Source organism: Onychomys torridus, chromosome 20, assembly GCF_903995425.1.
Source record: "Onychomys torridus chromosome 20, mOncTor1.1, whole genome shotgun sequence".
In the NCBI taxonomy this organism is placed as follows: domain Eukaryota; kingdom Metazoa; phylum Chordata; class Mammalia; order Rodentia; family Cricetidae; genus Onychomys; species Onychomys torridus.
Window position 1 is genome coordinate 26,763,978 of NC_050462.1, and position 13,888 is coordinate 26,777,865.

The following is a 13,888-nucleotide window of genomic DNA, read 5'->3' on the forward strand; positions in this document are numbered from 1 at the left end:
CTAGCATGAATGCTTTGCTCCTATCACTTTAGGACCTTTACTTACATTGTTGTTTTCATGAGTCTCCTTTTTTGAATGTTCACATTGCCTGGAATCTAAACAAGCAAATCCAAACGAGATTTTCCTAAAGAGGCTTTCCATGACTATCTTAATCAAAAGGGACCACTGCATGGCATGCAACTACTTTCTCTATAATCCCAGCCCTGCAACTTAGAACCACGCCGCTGAGGTCACATTCCTCTGCCCCAGGTAGCTTGCATTTGGCTTTACACCACAGAGGAACAAACAGTAAAGCATATAGTTCTCTAACAGACAAGGATCATAAGGTCAGACAGTCAAGAGTACAACAGCTGGGTAAAGACATCAACAGCAAAGGCCCCTGCCTTTCCTTCTTCTGCATCCTTAGAGCCTGAGAGCCATCCTCAGGATCACACAATGGTTGTTTCAACTCTAGTCACATTAACACACTTAGATCTCAAGAGAAATGGGAAAGAAGAAAGGAGGAATGATCAAACTTCTGACAGCATGCACAGGCAGTCTGTCCATTTCAAAAGCCCTTTTTGCACTTTGTACTGAAAATTACTTGCTCAAAATTAAAATAGATTCTGGAGGGAGAAATTTGTTCATTTTCTGCTTCCTATTGTGGACAGTGGCAAGGGGTAAGTGACTTTGGAGTACATACTTCATATCTCTGTCATTTTATTCAATACATTTTTGCTGCCCTAGTAGATATTAGCTTTAAAGGACCAAGTTCCCATTTCAGATAAATTATGGACCAAATTCTACATGCCAATCGAGTTAGCCAGAAGTCATCATTTAAGGACTGAAAGATGTCTCCATGAGTACTCTAGATAACTGGAAGCTTGTTCCACTTGAGTTCCACCATTTCTTAAACTCTATGATTTTGTTGATATTGCTATTTTGTTTTCAGCATTCCACTATTTTTAATGAAGTGTTTCCAAAAATTTTCCTATTACTATTATCGGTAGTCAAGAGAGACTTGACCATTTTTCTCTACAATCCAGTTCTATTACTATGAACAAATGCATTCTGAGATCAAGATTACTCATTATACCCAATTTATTGCATAAATAAAATAATGTCATATACATCATTTTTATATTCTACTATTTATGGAATAATGACAAAAAGATCTGCATAGATTTGGGACACATTCATTCTTTAAACCTAACTCTATTTTGCATCTATGTTTAATTATACCAAAGTAGAACCTCTAGATACAAACATCCACATGGGCTATAAAGTCACATGTCAAATGTAGCCCAGATTTTACAACCCTATTATTGCTCGATTCAAATTTCTATTCTTTCATTACCAGCTCTTGCCTTGGAGAAAAAGCTTTATTCTCTGGATTTGAGTTTCTGCCTTTGTACAATGAGTTTAATTATAATTAAAATGGCAAGGATGCATTGAGATTCTATGCCAATAGTTCCCAATATGATTTTATATTACAGTACCTGGGAAACTCTGAAGATTCCCAGATCATACACACGATCAATGAAATCAAAAACATCTGAGTAGAATCCAGGCATCGGTGATTTTCAGTGCTCTCAGGTAATCCCAATGGGCTGCCTGGCCTAATAACCACTCTTTTCTGTCATTTGAAAGCTCTCCAGGCGATCTTGTTGATCAATAACTACCACCTGAGAGAGGTACACTGGTAAATGCATAAGGGTTAATCTTTATTGAAAGAGGAAAAATTAAGAGCTCAGAGTCTGACCAAGAAAGCCTGCAGAGCACAGAGCTATTGTGAAAGTACTGAATGTCAGGGAAGAAAGGCTGCTGGAAGTAGTGCTAGAAGTGGGAACAAAAGGCACAGAGTTTAGCATTTAGCGGTGCTCAGAACCAGATTCCAAACTAAATTTCCCATGTGCTAGTGAGTTACGTAAGCCTTCCAAAACCCTGATGAGAAGATTTGTAACACAGATATTTACCCCATTTAAAATTATGTGTGAATTGATAAAAATGTGCTAAAAGTTCTAAGAGGATTGACATGCAATGGCCTTCTACTGCAGTTTTAATGCCCCCTCCCCAGATTAGTGCTGAATGAACTGAAGTTGCAACACTAATTAGTAAAAGCCTGGAGAGGTGATTAGATAAATAGAGGACATGCTTATTATGGATCCATACCATTAAACCAAGATTTGGCCATGCATTCTCAATGATTTTACTATAAGGATGAATTCTGACTCATATGTGCTTGCTTACCCTTCTCCTCCATTATCATGCATGCAATGTTCCCTGTTATCTGCACCATGCTCATGGACTCGCCAGCCTTTTGGTCTGTGAGAAATAGATTTGCTTTCTTTATGAGTGACCCAGTCTGTGAATTTGTGTTATAGCCACAGAGAACAGGCTGACACAGATTGGTATCCCGATGAGGAGCGATAGCAACAACCGGTATCAGAAAATGGGGAACAGCTTTTATGACCTGTACCCAAGCAGAGCGTCTAACAGTTTGGAAGGGGTTGGCAACAGGCTGTGTTCCTGTGAACAAAGTATGATGGGTGATTCTAATGGAAGATCAGAAGTAGGAAGACTAGGGAATGGTTATCACTTCTCAGAATTGCTTACTGTGGTCATGGTGAGTATATTGACAGACGTGTACACGGTAAAGGCCACGGGGTCTCAGATTGAAATGAGAAAGGAGATAACGGAGACTCAGCTCAAGCCTTTGCTCACTCACTCTTCTTACATGGCAGCAAAGAAGTGGCTGGAATTATGCCCGTGTCCTAAGGTTTTGTGGGATGTAGAACTTCATTGTGATGGACTGAAATATCCAGCAGTGACAAAATATGTAAGCAGCAGCTAACACTCAGGCAGCTGCCTGGCTACTTTAAACTATATACCTTGTGAGATAGCAGATAGGTCACTCACATGGTGGAAGACAGAGTTAAAAGGAAATTGAAAATAAGAAAAAAAAAAAAGATTTGTGCAATCTGAAATCTATATGTATAAAAGAAAGAATTTTGTTTGGAAGAGAATACTAATGGGATGGCCATGGAACCATCTGTTAAAGTGATTAGTATTGGTAAAAAGGAGCCAAGTACTGGTCAACAGAACAATGGGAGGGTCAAGGAATGCATAAACCTGTAGACATAGTATTCTAATTTCTATACCCCTATGTCCACCTTGCAAAATACAGTATTAAATTAAGTCTCCAGTTTTAAGATATAATGTGTTTTTTTTTTACATTTTATATTACATTTTAGCCTTATTTGTACTTTGTCCTAATTATAAAATTAGTTTGGAATTCTCTTTTGCCTGTTTCTATTTTTTTTTTTTTTTTTTTTTGGTGCTCTTGTGTCTGTTTCACGCCTGTCTTATCACAATATTTTGAAAGTAGATCACGTTTTGATTTCATTCATCTCACCAATAAAGGGGATTGTTTCAGCTTGAGTTGTGAATTGCACATCACCCATATCTGATTTAGATGAAAGTTTGAACTTTGAACTTCAGGGTTGTGGCTGGGATGAATTTAGGCGTTTGAAGCTCTTGAGGTGGAAGGAATACATTGTGTATATCAGAGGCATCTAAATGGGAGGGAGGAACAGAAACAAAAAAATCAAAAGGAGAAATCAAAGTAGAAATTTAATTGCCAGGGTTGGGGATTTAGCTCAGTGGTAGAGCACTTGCCTAGCAAGCACAAGGCCCTGGGTTCAGTCCTCACCTCTGGCAAATAAAATAAAATAAAATAAATGAAAGAAAGAAAGAGAGAGAGAGAGAGAGAGAGAGAGAGAGAGAAGGAAGGAAGGAAGGAAGGAAGGAAGGAAGGAAGGAAGGACAGAAAGAGAGAAAGAGAGAGAGAAAGAAAGAAACTTAACTGCCATTTTAACAATAGTAGCAACCAGGGCATTTTGAGAGGGGATAAATCATGAGATCTCTACCTATGAGGAAGGGTTAATCATCAGCATTTTCCCACTGTTGCAGATGTGGTCCGGTTCTCTGGAGAGTGGCTCTGTTCTAGAAGCTAGCTCTGTCTCATTTGTTTCCCACATGATAGCCCCTGCTGCACCATGGTGCAGTAAGGAAGCCCCCACCAGGTTGCAGCACCTTTGATCTGTAGTTAGAGTTTTCCTGCCTGGCCCAGTCAGGACAAATCTCTCTCACCCGCCAGTCCCACAGTTGCTCAGACCCAACCAAGAAAGCACACAGAGACTTACATTTGTTTAGAAACTGTATGGCCGTGGCAGGCTTCTTGTTATCTACTTCTTCTATCTTAAATTAACCCATTTCTGTTAGTCTATACTTTGCCACATGGCTTGTGGCTTACCAGTGTCTTTACATGTTGCTTCTCATGGCGGCGGCTCGCGGTGTCTCTCTCCAACCTTCTACTTCCCAGAATTCTCTTCTCTCTTGTCCCGCCTATACTTCCTGCCTGGCCACTGGCCAATCAGAACTTTATTTACACAGAGCGATATCCACAGCACTTCCCCTTTTCTTTCTTTTTTTTTAAAGGAAGGTTTTAACTTTTACATAGTACAATTACATATAACAAAACAATCATCAAACAAGAATTACAGTTACAATATTAAAGAAGATATCCTATCTATCTTATATTTGTGAGTCTAAGGTTTTTATATCTAACTTGTCTTTTATCATAACTGAGGAAATTATAACTATCTAGTCTTCAACCACATCAAAGACCTCAGAAGGATATAATATTACCTGAGAACTGGGAGAAGGATGTAAGCATTTTTCAGGAGTCTTGCAGGGTAGACAGAGACAGCTGGCAGCCTGGACAGTCACCTAATGTTCCTTTGTAAAGTTGGGGCATTTGTCTTCAGCCCACAGGGCTAGAGTCTCTTGGTCACTTTTCTCAGTGTCCTGTAGAATGTTTGGCAGTTTCCTCTGCGAAGCAGGAACCTGAAGGACCATTTTGTCAAGCAAAGTTCAGTGGTCACCTTTCTATGGGTCCTGCATGTAAAGTCGATCAAGCAGTCCAGGCAAGAACAGTTTCTTGCCAAAATGGCTATTTTTGCCAAGGTGAAGATATGTCTTCATGAAGATAAGATGTGTCTTCAGTGCCCATCCTCCTCTCTGAAGTAAATTGGTGCTGCCAGGAGCAGACATGTCTCACTGTCCAGAAAATCTAAATTTTAAAAATATTTTAAATGCCATATTCTGTAGGTCTTTGAAGTATTTGAAGATTACCTATCTATCTGAAATATCTCTGTGTATACCTAGAAGACTTAACTAACATGGCTATGAGTATGATTATCACAGATGACTAATTATCAATCTATTTTTAATTATCCATTACAATTTAAAATGAGCTATATAAACATAATACCCTAAACAAGAGTAGAAATATACACACAGTATAACAATATTAACTTTAAGTTTGTATCGATAGACCAAAATCCATACCAATGTAAAACATTTTAAACAAGTTGTTGCTCTTTAGAAGTAAGTTCCCTAGTCTACCCTTTCATCCTATTATATCTGTATCATATCCCCTTTTCTTCTTTAGAAAGAGATCACATTTATAATCAACCTGCTTTAAAGAAAAATATTGGTTTTTCTCTGTCCCACACCAGAGGGCTCTTCTGATTTGGGACACAAGAATCTCTTAACCCTTTCTTTTAGCAATATGTTTGGGTTTAGAGAAGGAGTGAGCCAATTCCATCTCCAAAGCCAACTTGATAATTTTGGGAATGTGGGCGTAGTTTCTCTTACTACTTCCTGCTGGAGGGGGTCGCTGTATCTTATGGGGACATAAAGAAAATTTTAGGATTATGAAGTAGTCCATGAGGGTGAACCTCTGAGCCAGTTGCCTTGAAACCATTCTGGATGTCAGATCATCTGGGCCATGGTGTCATCTGAGACCTTTCAGGTGGTCTTGGCTGATCAAACCTGATGTATCTTAATCTGGAACAAATCCACAGCCTCTGGCTTTCTGTGGAAACAAAAGCAGAGACTCTTTTCCAAAGCAACATATCCTTATATCCAAATTTTGAAGTCAAGGTACCTTTAAAATTTACATATTTGTTTAACTCAACAGCTTTTATGATCATATCTTTTTCTGCAGTTAAAAATCCCAAAGGTGGTGATAGTTTCCACAGCTCTTCTGGGCGTGTACATCAACTATCAGAGCAGTTCTATCAGCAGCATAGCCACCTGGATACATCAGGAGAGTGCGTTGTCTCTATTGCCCACTGGACTTCTCAGCCTAACTTCAATTAGAACCTTGAACCAGGTTTTAGTAGAAACCTTCAACACGTTGGGCGCCATTGATCTTGGACTTCTCAGCCCTCAGAACCACCATGAGAAACACATTGTTCTTTACAAATTAGCCAGTCTGCGTTGCATGGATCCCAGGTGATTGTATACTACAACCCAGAGCCAGATATCAGGGTGAAAGCTGAAGGATCAGAGACAGGAGGGAACAAGCCACTGGAGAAAGTTCTCACCTCCGCCAACTCCATAAATTCTCCGACTGAAAGCCTCTGAGTCCTCAGCTGAGGATCTCTCTAGTTCCTGTCTCCTCACTCGTTATAGGCCTTTCTCTGCCCAGTCATTTCACTTCCTATCTCAACTTTATTAGTGCTGGGACTAATGGCCCGTGTGCCTCCCAAATACAGGGGTTAAAGGTGTGTGCCACCACTGCCCGGCTCTGTTTCTCTCCCAGACTGCATCAATCTCATGTAGCCCAGTGTGGCCTTGAACTCACAGAGATTCAGATGGATCTCTGCCTCCAGAATGCTAGGATTAAAGGTGTGAGCGCCACCACTGCCTGACCTCTGTGTTTAATCTAGTGGCTGGCTCTGTCCTCTGATCTTCAGGCAAATTTTATTAGAGTACAACAAAATATCGCAAGTCTGTAGCATTCTCACAGACCATCTGAAAATGGACTAACACTCCCAAACTGCAGGTGTTCAAAGTTTGCCATTGCTTTTAAGAGGAGGGTGAACAGAATTGAAGATATAAATGGGTATACAAGTGTGATTCCCAAGTGTCCTCTTTTCATGGAGGTGTGGCAATATTAAGAGTCATTAAGTTGAAGGTTTCAGGAAAAAAACTATTGGGGATCTTCTTTATCTTGTGGTTGTTTAACAGTCTTTCTAGCCCTTATCTAGTACCCATCCTAATCTAAGATACACTAGCAGATTCAAGCTTTTTTGTTAGTAACCAATTTAGGTTTCATAAAATAAATACAGGGGAGTTCTCAGCAAGAACTGCAAGAGAGATCTAGTAAAGAAGCCACACTCTTCATTGTAGTCGTTTTAATTATTGAGCTGACTCGAAAGCTCCTTTGTCTTCCTTCCAGGATCCTGGTCTTGAAGGCTGTTTTATACAGAGCCAGAATTCTGTATACGAGTCCAGGTCTCATGTCCAGTTATCAGTCACACCAGACTGGCTTGCGCTGGAGGGCCCATTGTTTTCCATGCTTGGTTTTTATAGAATCCCTTTATCTTTTATCACCTTCCATGTTTTCCAGGATTCATACTGCAGGACTCAAATGAACTGATATCAGCAAGGAGGCGCAAGGCCCCATAGCCATTTCTTCCTAGACTCTCTTAACTGCTCAGATAGAAATAGAAGGTGGGTGATTATGATCCCCACTGCTAATGCAGCCAAGAAAGGGATGCTAGTCTCTCTTCCTCCCAGAACTTCCAATCTCTACAACTGTTCTTCAGGGGCCTTCCACCCTTGGCTAATGGAGCAGAAGCAAATGTTTTGTGATTCTGTCAAAAATTTATAGAAAGCTTCCTTGAAAATATTCAGTCTTCACCGAGGTACCCTATGTAAGACCTGGGAAAAACTTAATGGTGCAATATAACAGAACCAATTTAAAACTCAATAAGTCATACTGGAGATGTGTCTAGTTTCTTCCAGGAGTCCTTCTTAAACAGCATTTTTCTCATTCCTGAATAGTCATAGAAATCATCTGGAAACTTAAAAGCGAGGAAGGGTGGATACCACTCAGAGATTGGGGGTTCATGCGTCAGGATTCATACGTCATTTTTAAGGTATTAAAATGAAATGGTACTCAACATAATCACTTTAGACTCTGGGCTTTTATCAGTAATTCTGAGATGCCTTGAAAAATCCAATTTGGCATCCTTTTTATACACGATCTCAAAAAATAATAGAATCCAAGGCTTTCAGGAATGTTAGGGATGAGAGGAAACTCAGATCATTTTGTCCAAACTTATTACTTAGGAAATAGTGAACCAGTATTTTCAAAGTCACTTTGAGTATTTCTTATAAATAAAATACCCGGGCTTCATTTTCACACCTTCTTAATCAGCATCTTTCAAATGGGGATGATGGCTAGAAGTCAGCATCTCAGTCAGCTCTCTTAGTGATCTCAGGAACAATTATATTTGGAGCTATTAATCTGTCACAGATATTTTTTACTGCCCCAGCTGCACAATATAATCCCACAGGGACTTTAAAACAGGCATGTTCACTAGAGCAGTGGTATCGACCCTGTTTGCATTTGAACCTCATGTCCAGATACCATGCAGTGACAGTCACACGGGATTCCCTTGCATGTGATTGTACCAGGCATTCATGTTTTTAAAGATCCCTGGGTGGTTATAGTATACATCTGTGATGGTTAATCTTCACTGTCAACTTGACTCAACCTACAATCATCATAGAAATATGCCTGGGTGTGTTTGAGGGTATTATTTACAGAAGGTTTCAAATGAAAAAAAGAAAAAAAATACCTTTTGCATGTGATTGGAACCATCAATAGAAGGGTCTCTGATTGAATAAAAAGAAGGAAGCAAGCTAAATACCAAAATTCACATTTCTGCTTCCTGAGTCTGCAGATCAATGGGTCCAGCACACACATGGACACACATATGAACACAGACATGTACCCCACAAACATGAGGACACATAAGTAAGAAATGTGTCAACTCCCGGGGATAAAAAAAGAAGGCAGGTTTGCAAACTGAGATAGAGTGAGATTAAGAACAGATATAACAGATGAGTGAACAAAGAGTACTAAAAGGAACGTAGATGTCAGTGAAGACGTCCTTGAAGAGAGATTTTTTTGAGCTAAGTCTCCCCTACATGTACTAAAACATCCTCCATACTATGCCTTCTTTCTACTTCATCTCTTGGTACATTCTCTCCTGTTTCAGCTTCAACCATACTTAACTCCCTTCAGTTCCTTAAATGACCCACTCCCCTTAATTAAGCCCTCCATCTTCACTGATGCTATTTGCCTAAAATATTCTTCACCTTTTTTCGGTTTTCACCACCACTACCTAGGAGTTTGCTTGGTGTCACTCCTCTCTGGCCTCCCACAGGATGAAATATGCCTTTGCTATTCATGCCTGGACCCTCTGTAGTGCATTGCTTAAAATATATGTATCGTTGTGGCATATCTGGGACCCTAAGACAGCACATCTCACAAAAGCAAGAGAAAGGACTCTCTATTCTGTCATGTGTCTCTGTTTGCATACACACAGAAAAAGATAGCAATATTAAAAAATGGATTGCACGCCAATGGACAGGAAATATGCTGTAATGGTGTGACATTCTGTGACTTGTTTTAGAAAGGGGAAAAAACGGGTTTCCAAAATACAGCCTGGGAGTGGCAGGATTTAGCAATGCTGGAAATGAATTTGGTTGTTAAAGCCTTCAATAAACCCCCAAATGACCTGCACTTTATCCAGTGGGGCACAGAATGTCAGTGAAGTTTTATGTACAAGGGCATCAGAACTAGATTTGTCATTCAGGAGAGCTACTCTAGAAGCAAGGCAGTGGGTGGTGTAGAAAGGGAAAGACTGATTTAAAGGAGATCAGTCCGGATATGTTCCAGGACCACAGGTAAGAAACGACGAAGGCTTCCCTGAAATAATGGAGTGGAGAATACCATTCAGAAGGCACTTTTTAGATGGAATCTATATAGCACTCACTGACTAACTACATGTGGGAGTGAGTGTGAAAGATGATGCCACAGTCTAGCTTGGGAATCAGGCTGCTCGGGGTCCTATTAATGGAAAGATACAATGCAGGAAGAGAAGAGCTGGTTTCAAGGGAAAAAAAAAAATAATGAGCTCAGTTTTAAACATACTGAGTTCTTTGTGTCCACGGGGTATCTGGGTAGAGTATTTCATGTGCTGGAAATGCATAACATCCCCGCTGGCACTTTATCAATTGTAGATGTGGCTGGTGTTGTCCAATTGACCGTGGCGTCTTCCAGTTTATGTACCACCAGACAGACTTTGGAAACTGACAGTGCCGCATTGATTTCATGATTTGTTTTACTTTGGGCTACAATTGGCAATCAAAATAACTGCTTCAGGGGAGAGTCTAAAATCCCTTCCTGGGAATTTCCTTCAGTTAGATACACACACCCATGTTAAGTTTGCCCAAATTCAGAAGTGTAACAATTTTTCCCATAGGTGAGTGTACTGTCATATATTTTTTTTCTCATTTGATGGTAAATTCCACAATTTTAGAAAGGAAATAGATTACTCTGGATAAGCTTTGTATTGCATATAACAGAGATTTAAATTGATAGATGCATGGACATGGACGGATAGATGAACAAATGGATAGATGAATGGATTTGTAATCTTACTACAGTGATATGTAATATTTTCTGTAGCCTGTTGCCTAGGAGTTGAAAGCTTAATATCCTACTATTTAATGCCTAAGTGACTTTTCAGTGGGGTGCTGACTGTAGCAACTGTGTGGGAAGGAATCACTATAAATATTTTTAAATAGGCTTTCATTACATTATTTTCTCTTGGCAATGTGAAATAATCCAAGGACTTAAGCTTTTTTGGCTGGCTATAGAAGATAATGTAAGTCTTGATACATTAACCTTAGATATTAATATTTGAAAACTCTCTCGATGCTGTGCTGCTCTAGAAGCTGTCTGTAGATAAGGCTATGATCAGATTTCTGTTTAGAAGGCAACATCATAGAACATGCAAGGAAGTTGGAGAATAAACTACGTCAGGTGGGCAGAAAACAGATGAGGAGGACCTAGAACAATGCAACAATGAAGAGTGGTGAAATGGAGAGAGTCATTCAAACCATTTTCTCCATCAAATACTTATAATTAACATCAGACTATGGGAGCTTTGGCAAACACAACAGTGAAGTTTGTTCCTCAAAGAGTTTATAGACAAAGACAAGAGCTGTACACCCACCAAATCACCATACTAATAAGTATAATGTTGCATCTATGGTAAATATCATATAAGAAGAAAAGGCAAACTCAAAAAAAAAAAGTTGTGGTGGGCACATAGTATTTAAGAAACTGAAGAAAAAAAGCTGGAATCCTTAGTGAGCTTAACGCTAAGAAATGCCATCAAAGATATAAGTAGGAGTTGGGGTTTAGCTCAGTGGTAGAGCACTTGCCTAGCAAGCACAAGGCCCGGGGTTTGATCCTCAGCTCCAAAAATAAAAAGATATAAGTAAAGGCTTAATGTTTGGCAAGTTAGAGTGGCCTTTGACCAGAAGATGAAACCAATAAGCTCCATGTTATAACTTCTGATTCTACAATTAATTCCACCTGGGTATCAATGGGAATGGCATCGCTCACTTGAAATGATGGCATTTTGCTGATGTGATAGTGTGATAGTTTATTCTCTGTCTCATGTTAATTATTTCCCCCTTCCCCCACACTCAGATGTTGCAAGAGCAATCGAACTACTGGAAAAGCTACAAGAATCAGGAGAAGTACCCGTGCACAAGCTACAGTCTCTCAAAAAGGTGCTTCAGAGTGAGTTTTGTACAGCAATCCGAGAGGTAGGACACCAGATTTTTGACAACTACATTTGGCCATATGTCTTCTGGATAGAAAACACGTTTTGCCACATAAACAGTTGAAATTGTTAAGCTTGGAAGTACATCTTTGCTTGCTGTTTTTAGCTCCTTGGACAGATGATAAAACATAATTTAGTCTGCTGAACTCTTAAATTAGACCCAGGCAGAAATTATACATTTATATAAAACCAAATGTTGATTTTATGATAACAGCACAGGATCTGCTTCCACAGGTGACTGTAGTGTGCTTTCTAAACTACTTAGCAATCTCATGAAGCTACCTGGAAATCCAAGTAGAAATAATCATAATTAATGAAGTTATTTCTTTGGGTTTTACCTGAGTAAATCTTTCATAGTTAAATCTGAAAGAGTAACTTCCTACCATTTGAAGTTATGATTACTTAAATACCAATGTCTGGTGTTATCATGGGAAAAAAAAATCTTCAAATAGACTGGCATGCTTTTGTAGCAAATCTGGATATGCTTCCCAGCTAATCATTGTTTTTGTTAAGTCAGGTTAAAAACAAGTGTGTTCATGTGACAATTTAAATCTCATAAATTGGATTGTGGTAAAATTGACTTACTCAACTGATTAATTTAATGAGTCACAAGGAAATTTCCTTCAGATATATAAGCTAACTCATTTTTTTAGTAATCTATTATACCCTATCTGTCACTCACTAGATAAAAATTCATTAATCAGAACCCAGAGCATATAAATATAGCATAGCTGCTGTTTTAGAAGTCACAGATGATGGATCTTCTATGGATCTCCTCCTCAAGGCCATATGAACCCACTGAATACTGGGCAGAGTTTGTTTTTAGCATAGAGCGCATGCCTCTGAAGGACAGATGCACCAGGCTTCCATCTTCTTTTCTAACTCTGCAAGTGATGATGCTGGTTTATGGGTCAGTGATTGGCACAAAAGACCTACCTAGTTCACTGTAGCAGAGACGCACATACTCTGTTGATTTAAACTGTAGCCTCTGCAATGCATTTAGGGTTTAGACTTGGCGGGGGTTTGACTTAGACTGTGCTCAGTGTTTCTCAGATGAAGTTGTTCACTATTTGCTTTTCATTAGTACTAAACATAGCTTAGATAAATAACTACAATTACATTTCTAAATTTTCAACCCGTCAGTTGATCAAAAGCTGGAAGGGAATTTCTCAAAGTATACTGGTTCTGTGGCTGCCCTCACCTTAGTACAAAAAGTGTACGGTGCCGAGAAACCCATGGATACCTCTCATATAACCTCCTCTGGACCCACAGAAGTAGCAGTTAAGTTCTCCAGGCTCTTTTTTTTCTTTCCCTTTGGATTGTGTGATCTCTTGAGAATTTGTAGCCAACTTTTCCTTTTTTTTAGAGATTAAATCATCTCTTCTGTGTCATAGCATTCTGATTTCTGCAGAAGGGACTCAAGGACAAGGCATGTAAAACATGTATCTCTGCTCAATAACTATCTGGCTCACAATCAATTCCAAGTCTCTGTGGTCACAAAACTTGCACTCTTCATGAGAGACTATGGTGATAAATCAGCTTACAATAGAAAGTGAGAGAGTGATGATGCCATAGATGGGAGAAAAGTGGATCAAAACAGTTGGAGCAAGACTTTACCAATTTAGGAATGCGAAGGGGGGGAAAAAACTAATTGTATATTGAAAAAAGACACACGCATCCTGAGGAGGATGGTGTCTCAGGCACAACAAACAATGAATGCAAAACCTCAAAGGCAAGAATGGTCTCCACACAAGAATGAACACCCCGAAAGGCTGCAAGTTTCCATGGAGTGAGCAAGGAACATTCCCTAGAAGCATCTGGAGAACAGGTTCATAGGCTTTTCATACAGAAAGCTTCATAGGCTGTATGAGAACATTGGACTTTATTCTCTGTGAGGCTGTCTGGGAGATGTTTAGCCAGATGGAATTTGCACTGGGAAAGGTCTCTCCAACTACTGCAAAAGCAGAGATACTGATACAAATGTGAAAACCAGAGACCAGAAACAAAGTAAGAAGGACATCAAGTGAGAGACGGAACGTGGCAGCAGCCCAGTTGCAGGGGGTTGTCAAATGCTTCATATATTCCTGAGATGAAAATAAACTGAGATTGTTGATGAATTGAGT

The 13,888-nt window shown here is 39.5% G+C and overlaps 1 protein-coding gene across 1 annotated transcript in view; it reads left to right on the top strand.

Moving 5' to 3' along the window:
• Positions 1–13,888, top strand: part of Lin7a (lin-7 homolog A, crumbs cell polarity complex component) — a 142,410-nt gene that overhangs the window by 38,879 nt on the left and 89,643 nt on the right. Inside the window, exon 2 of the mRNA XM_036169886.1 lies at positions 11,630–11,748. Within this exon, the coding sequence (XP_036025779.1) occupies positions 11,630–11,748 (119 nt within the window). The remainder of the gene's footprint in view (positions 1–11,629; positions 11,749–13,888) is intronic.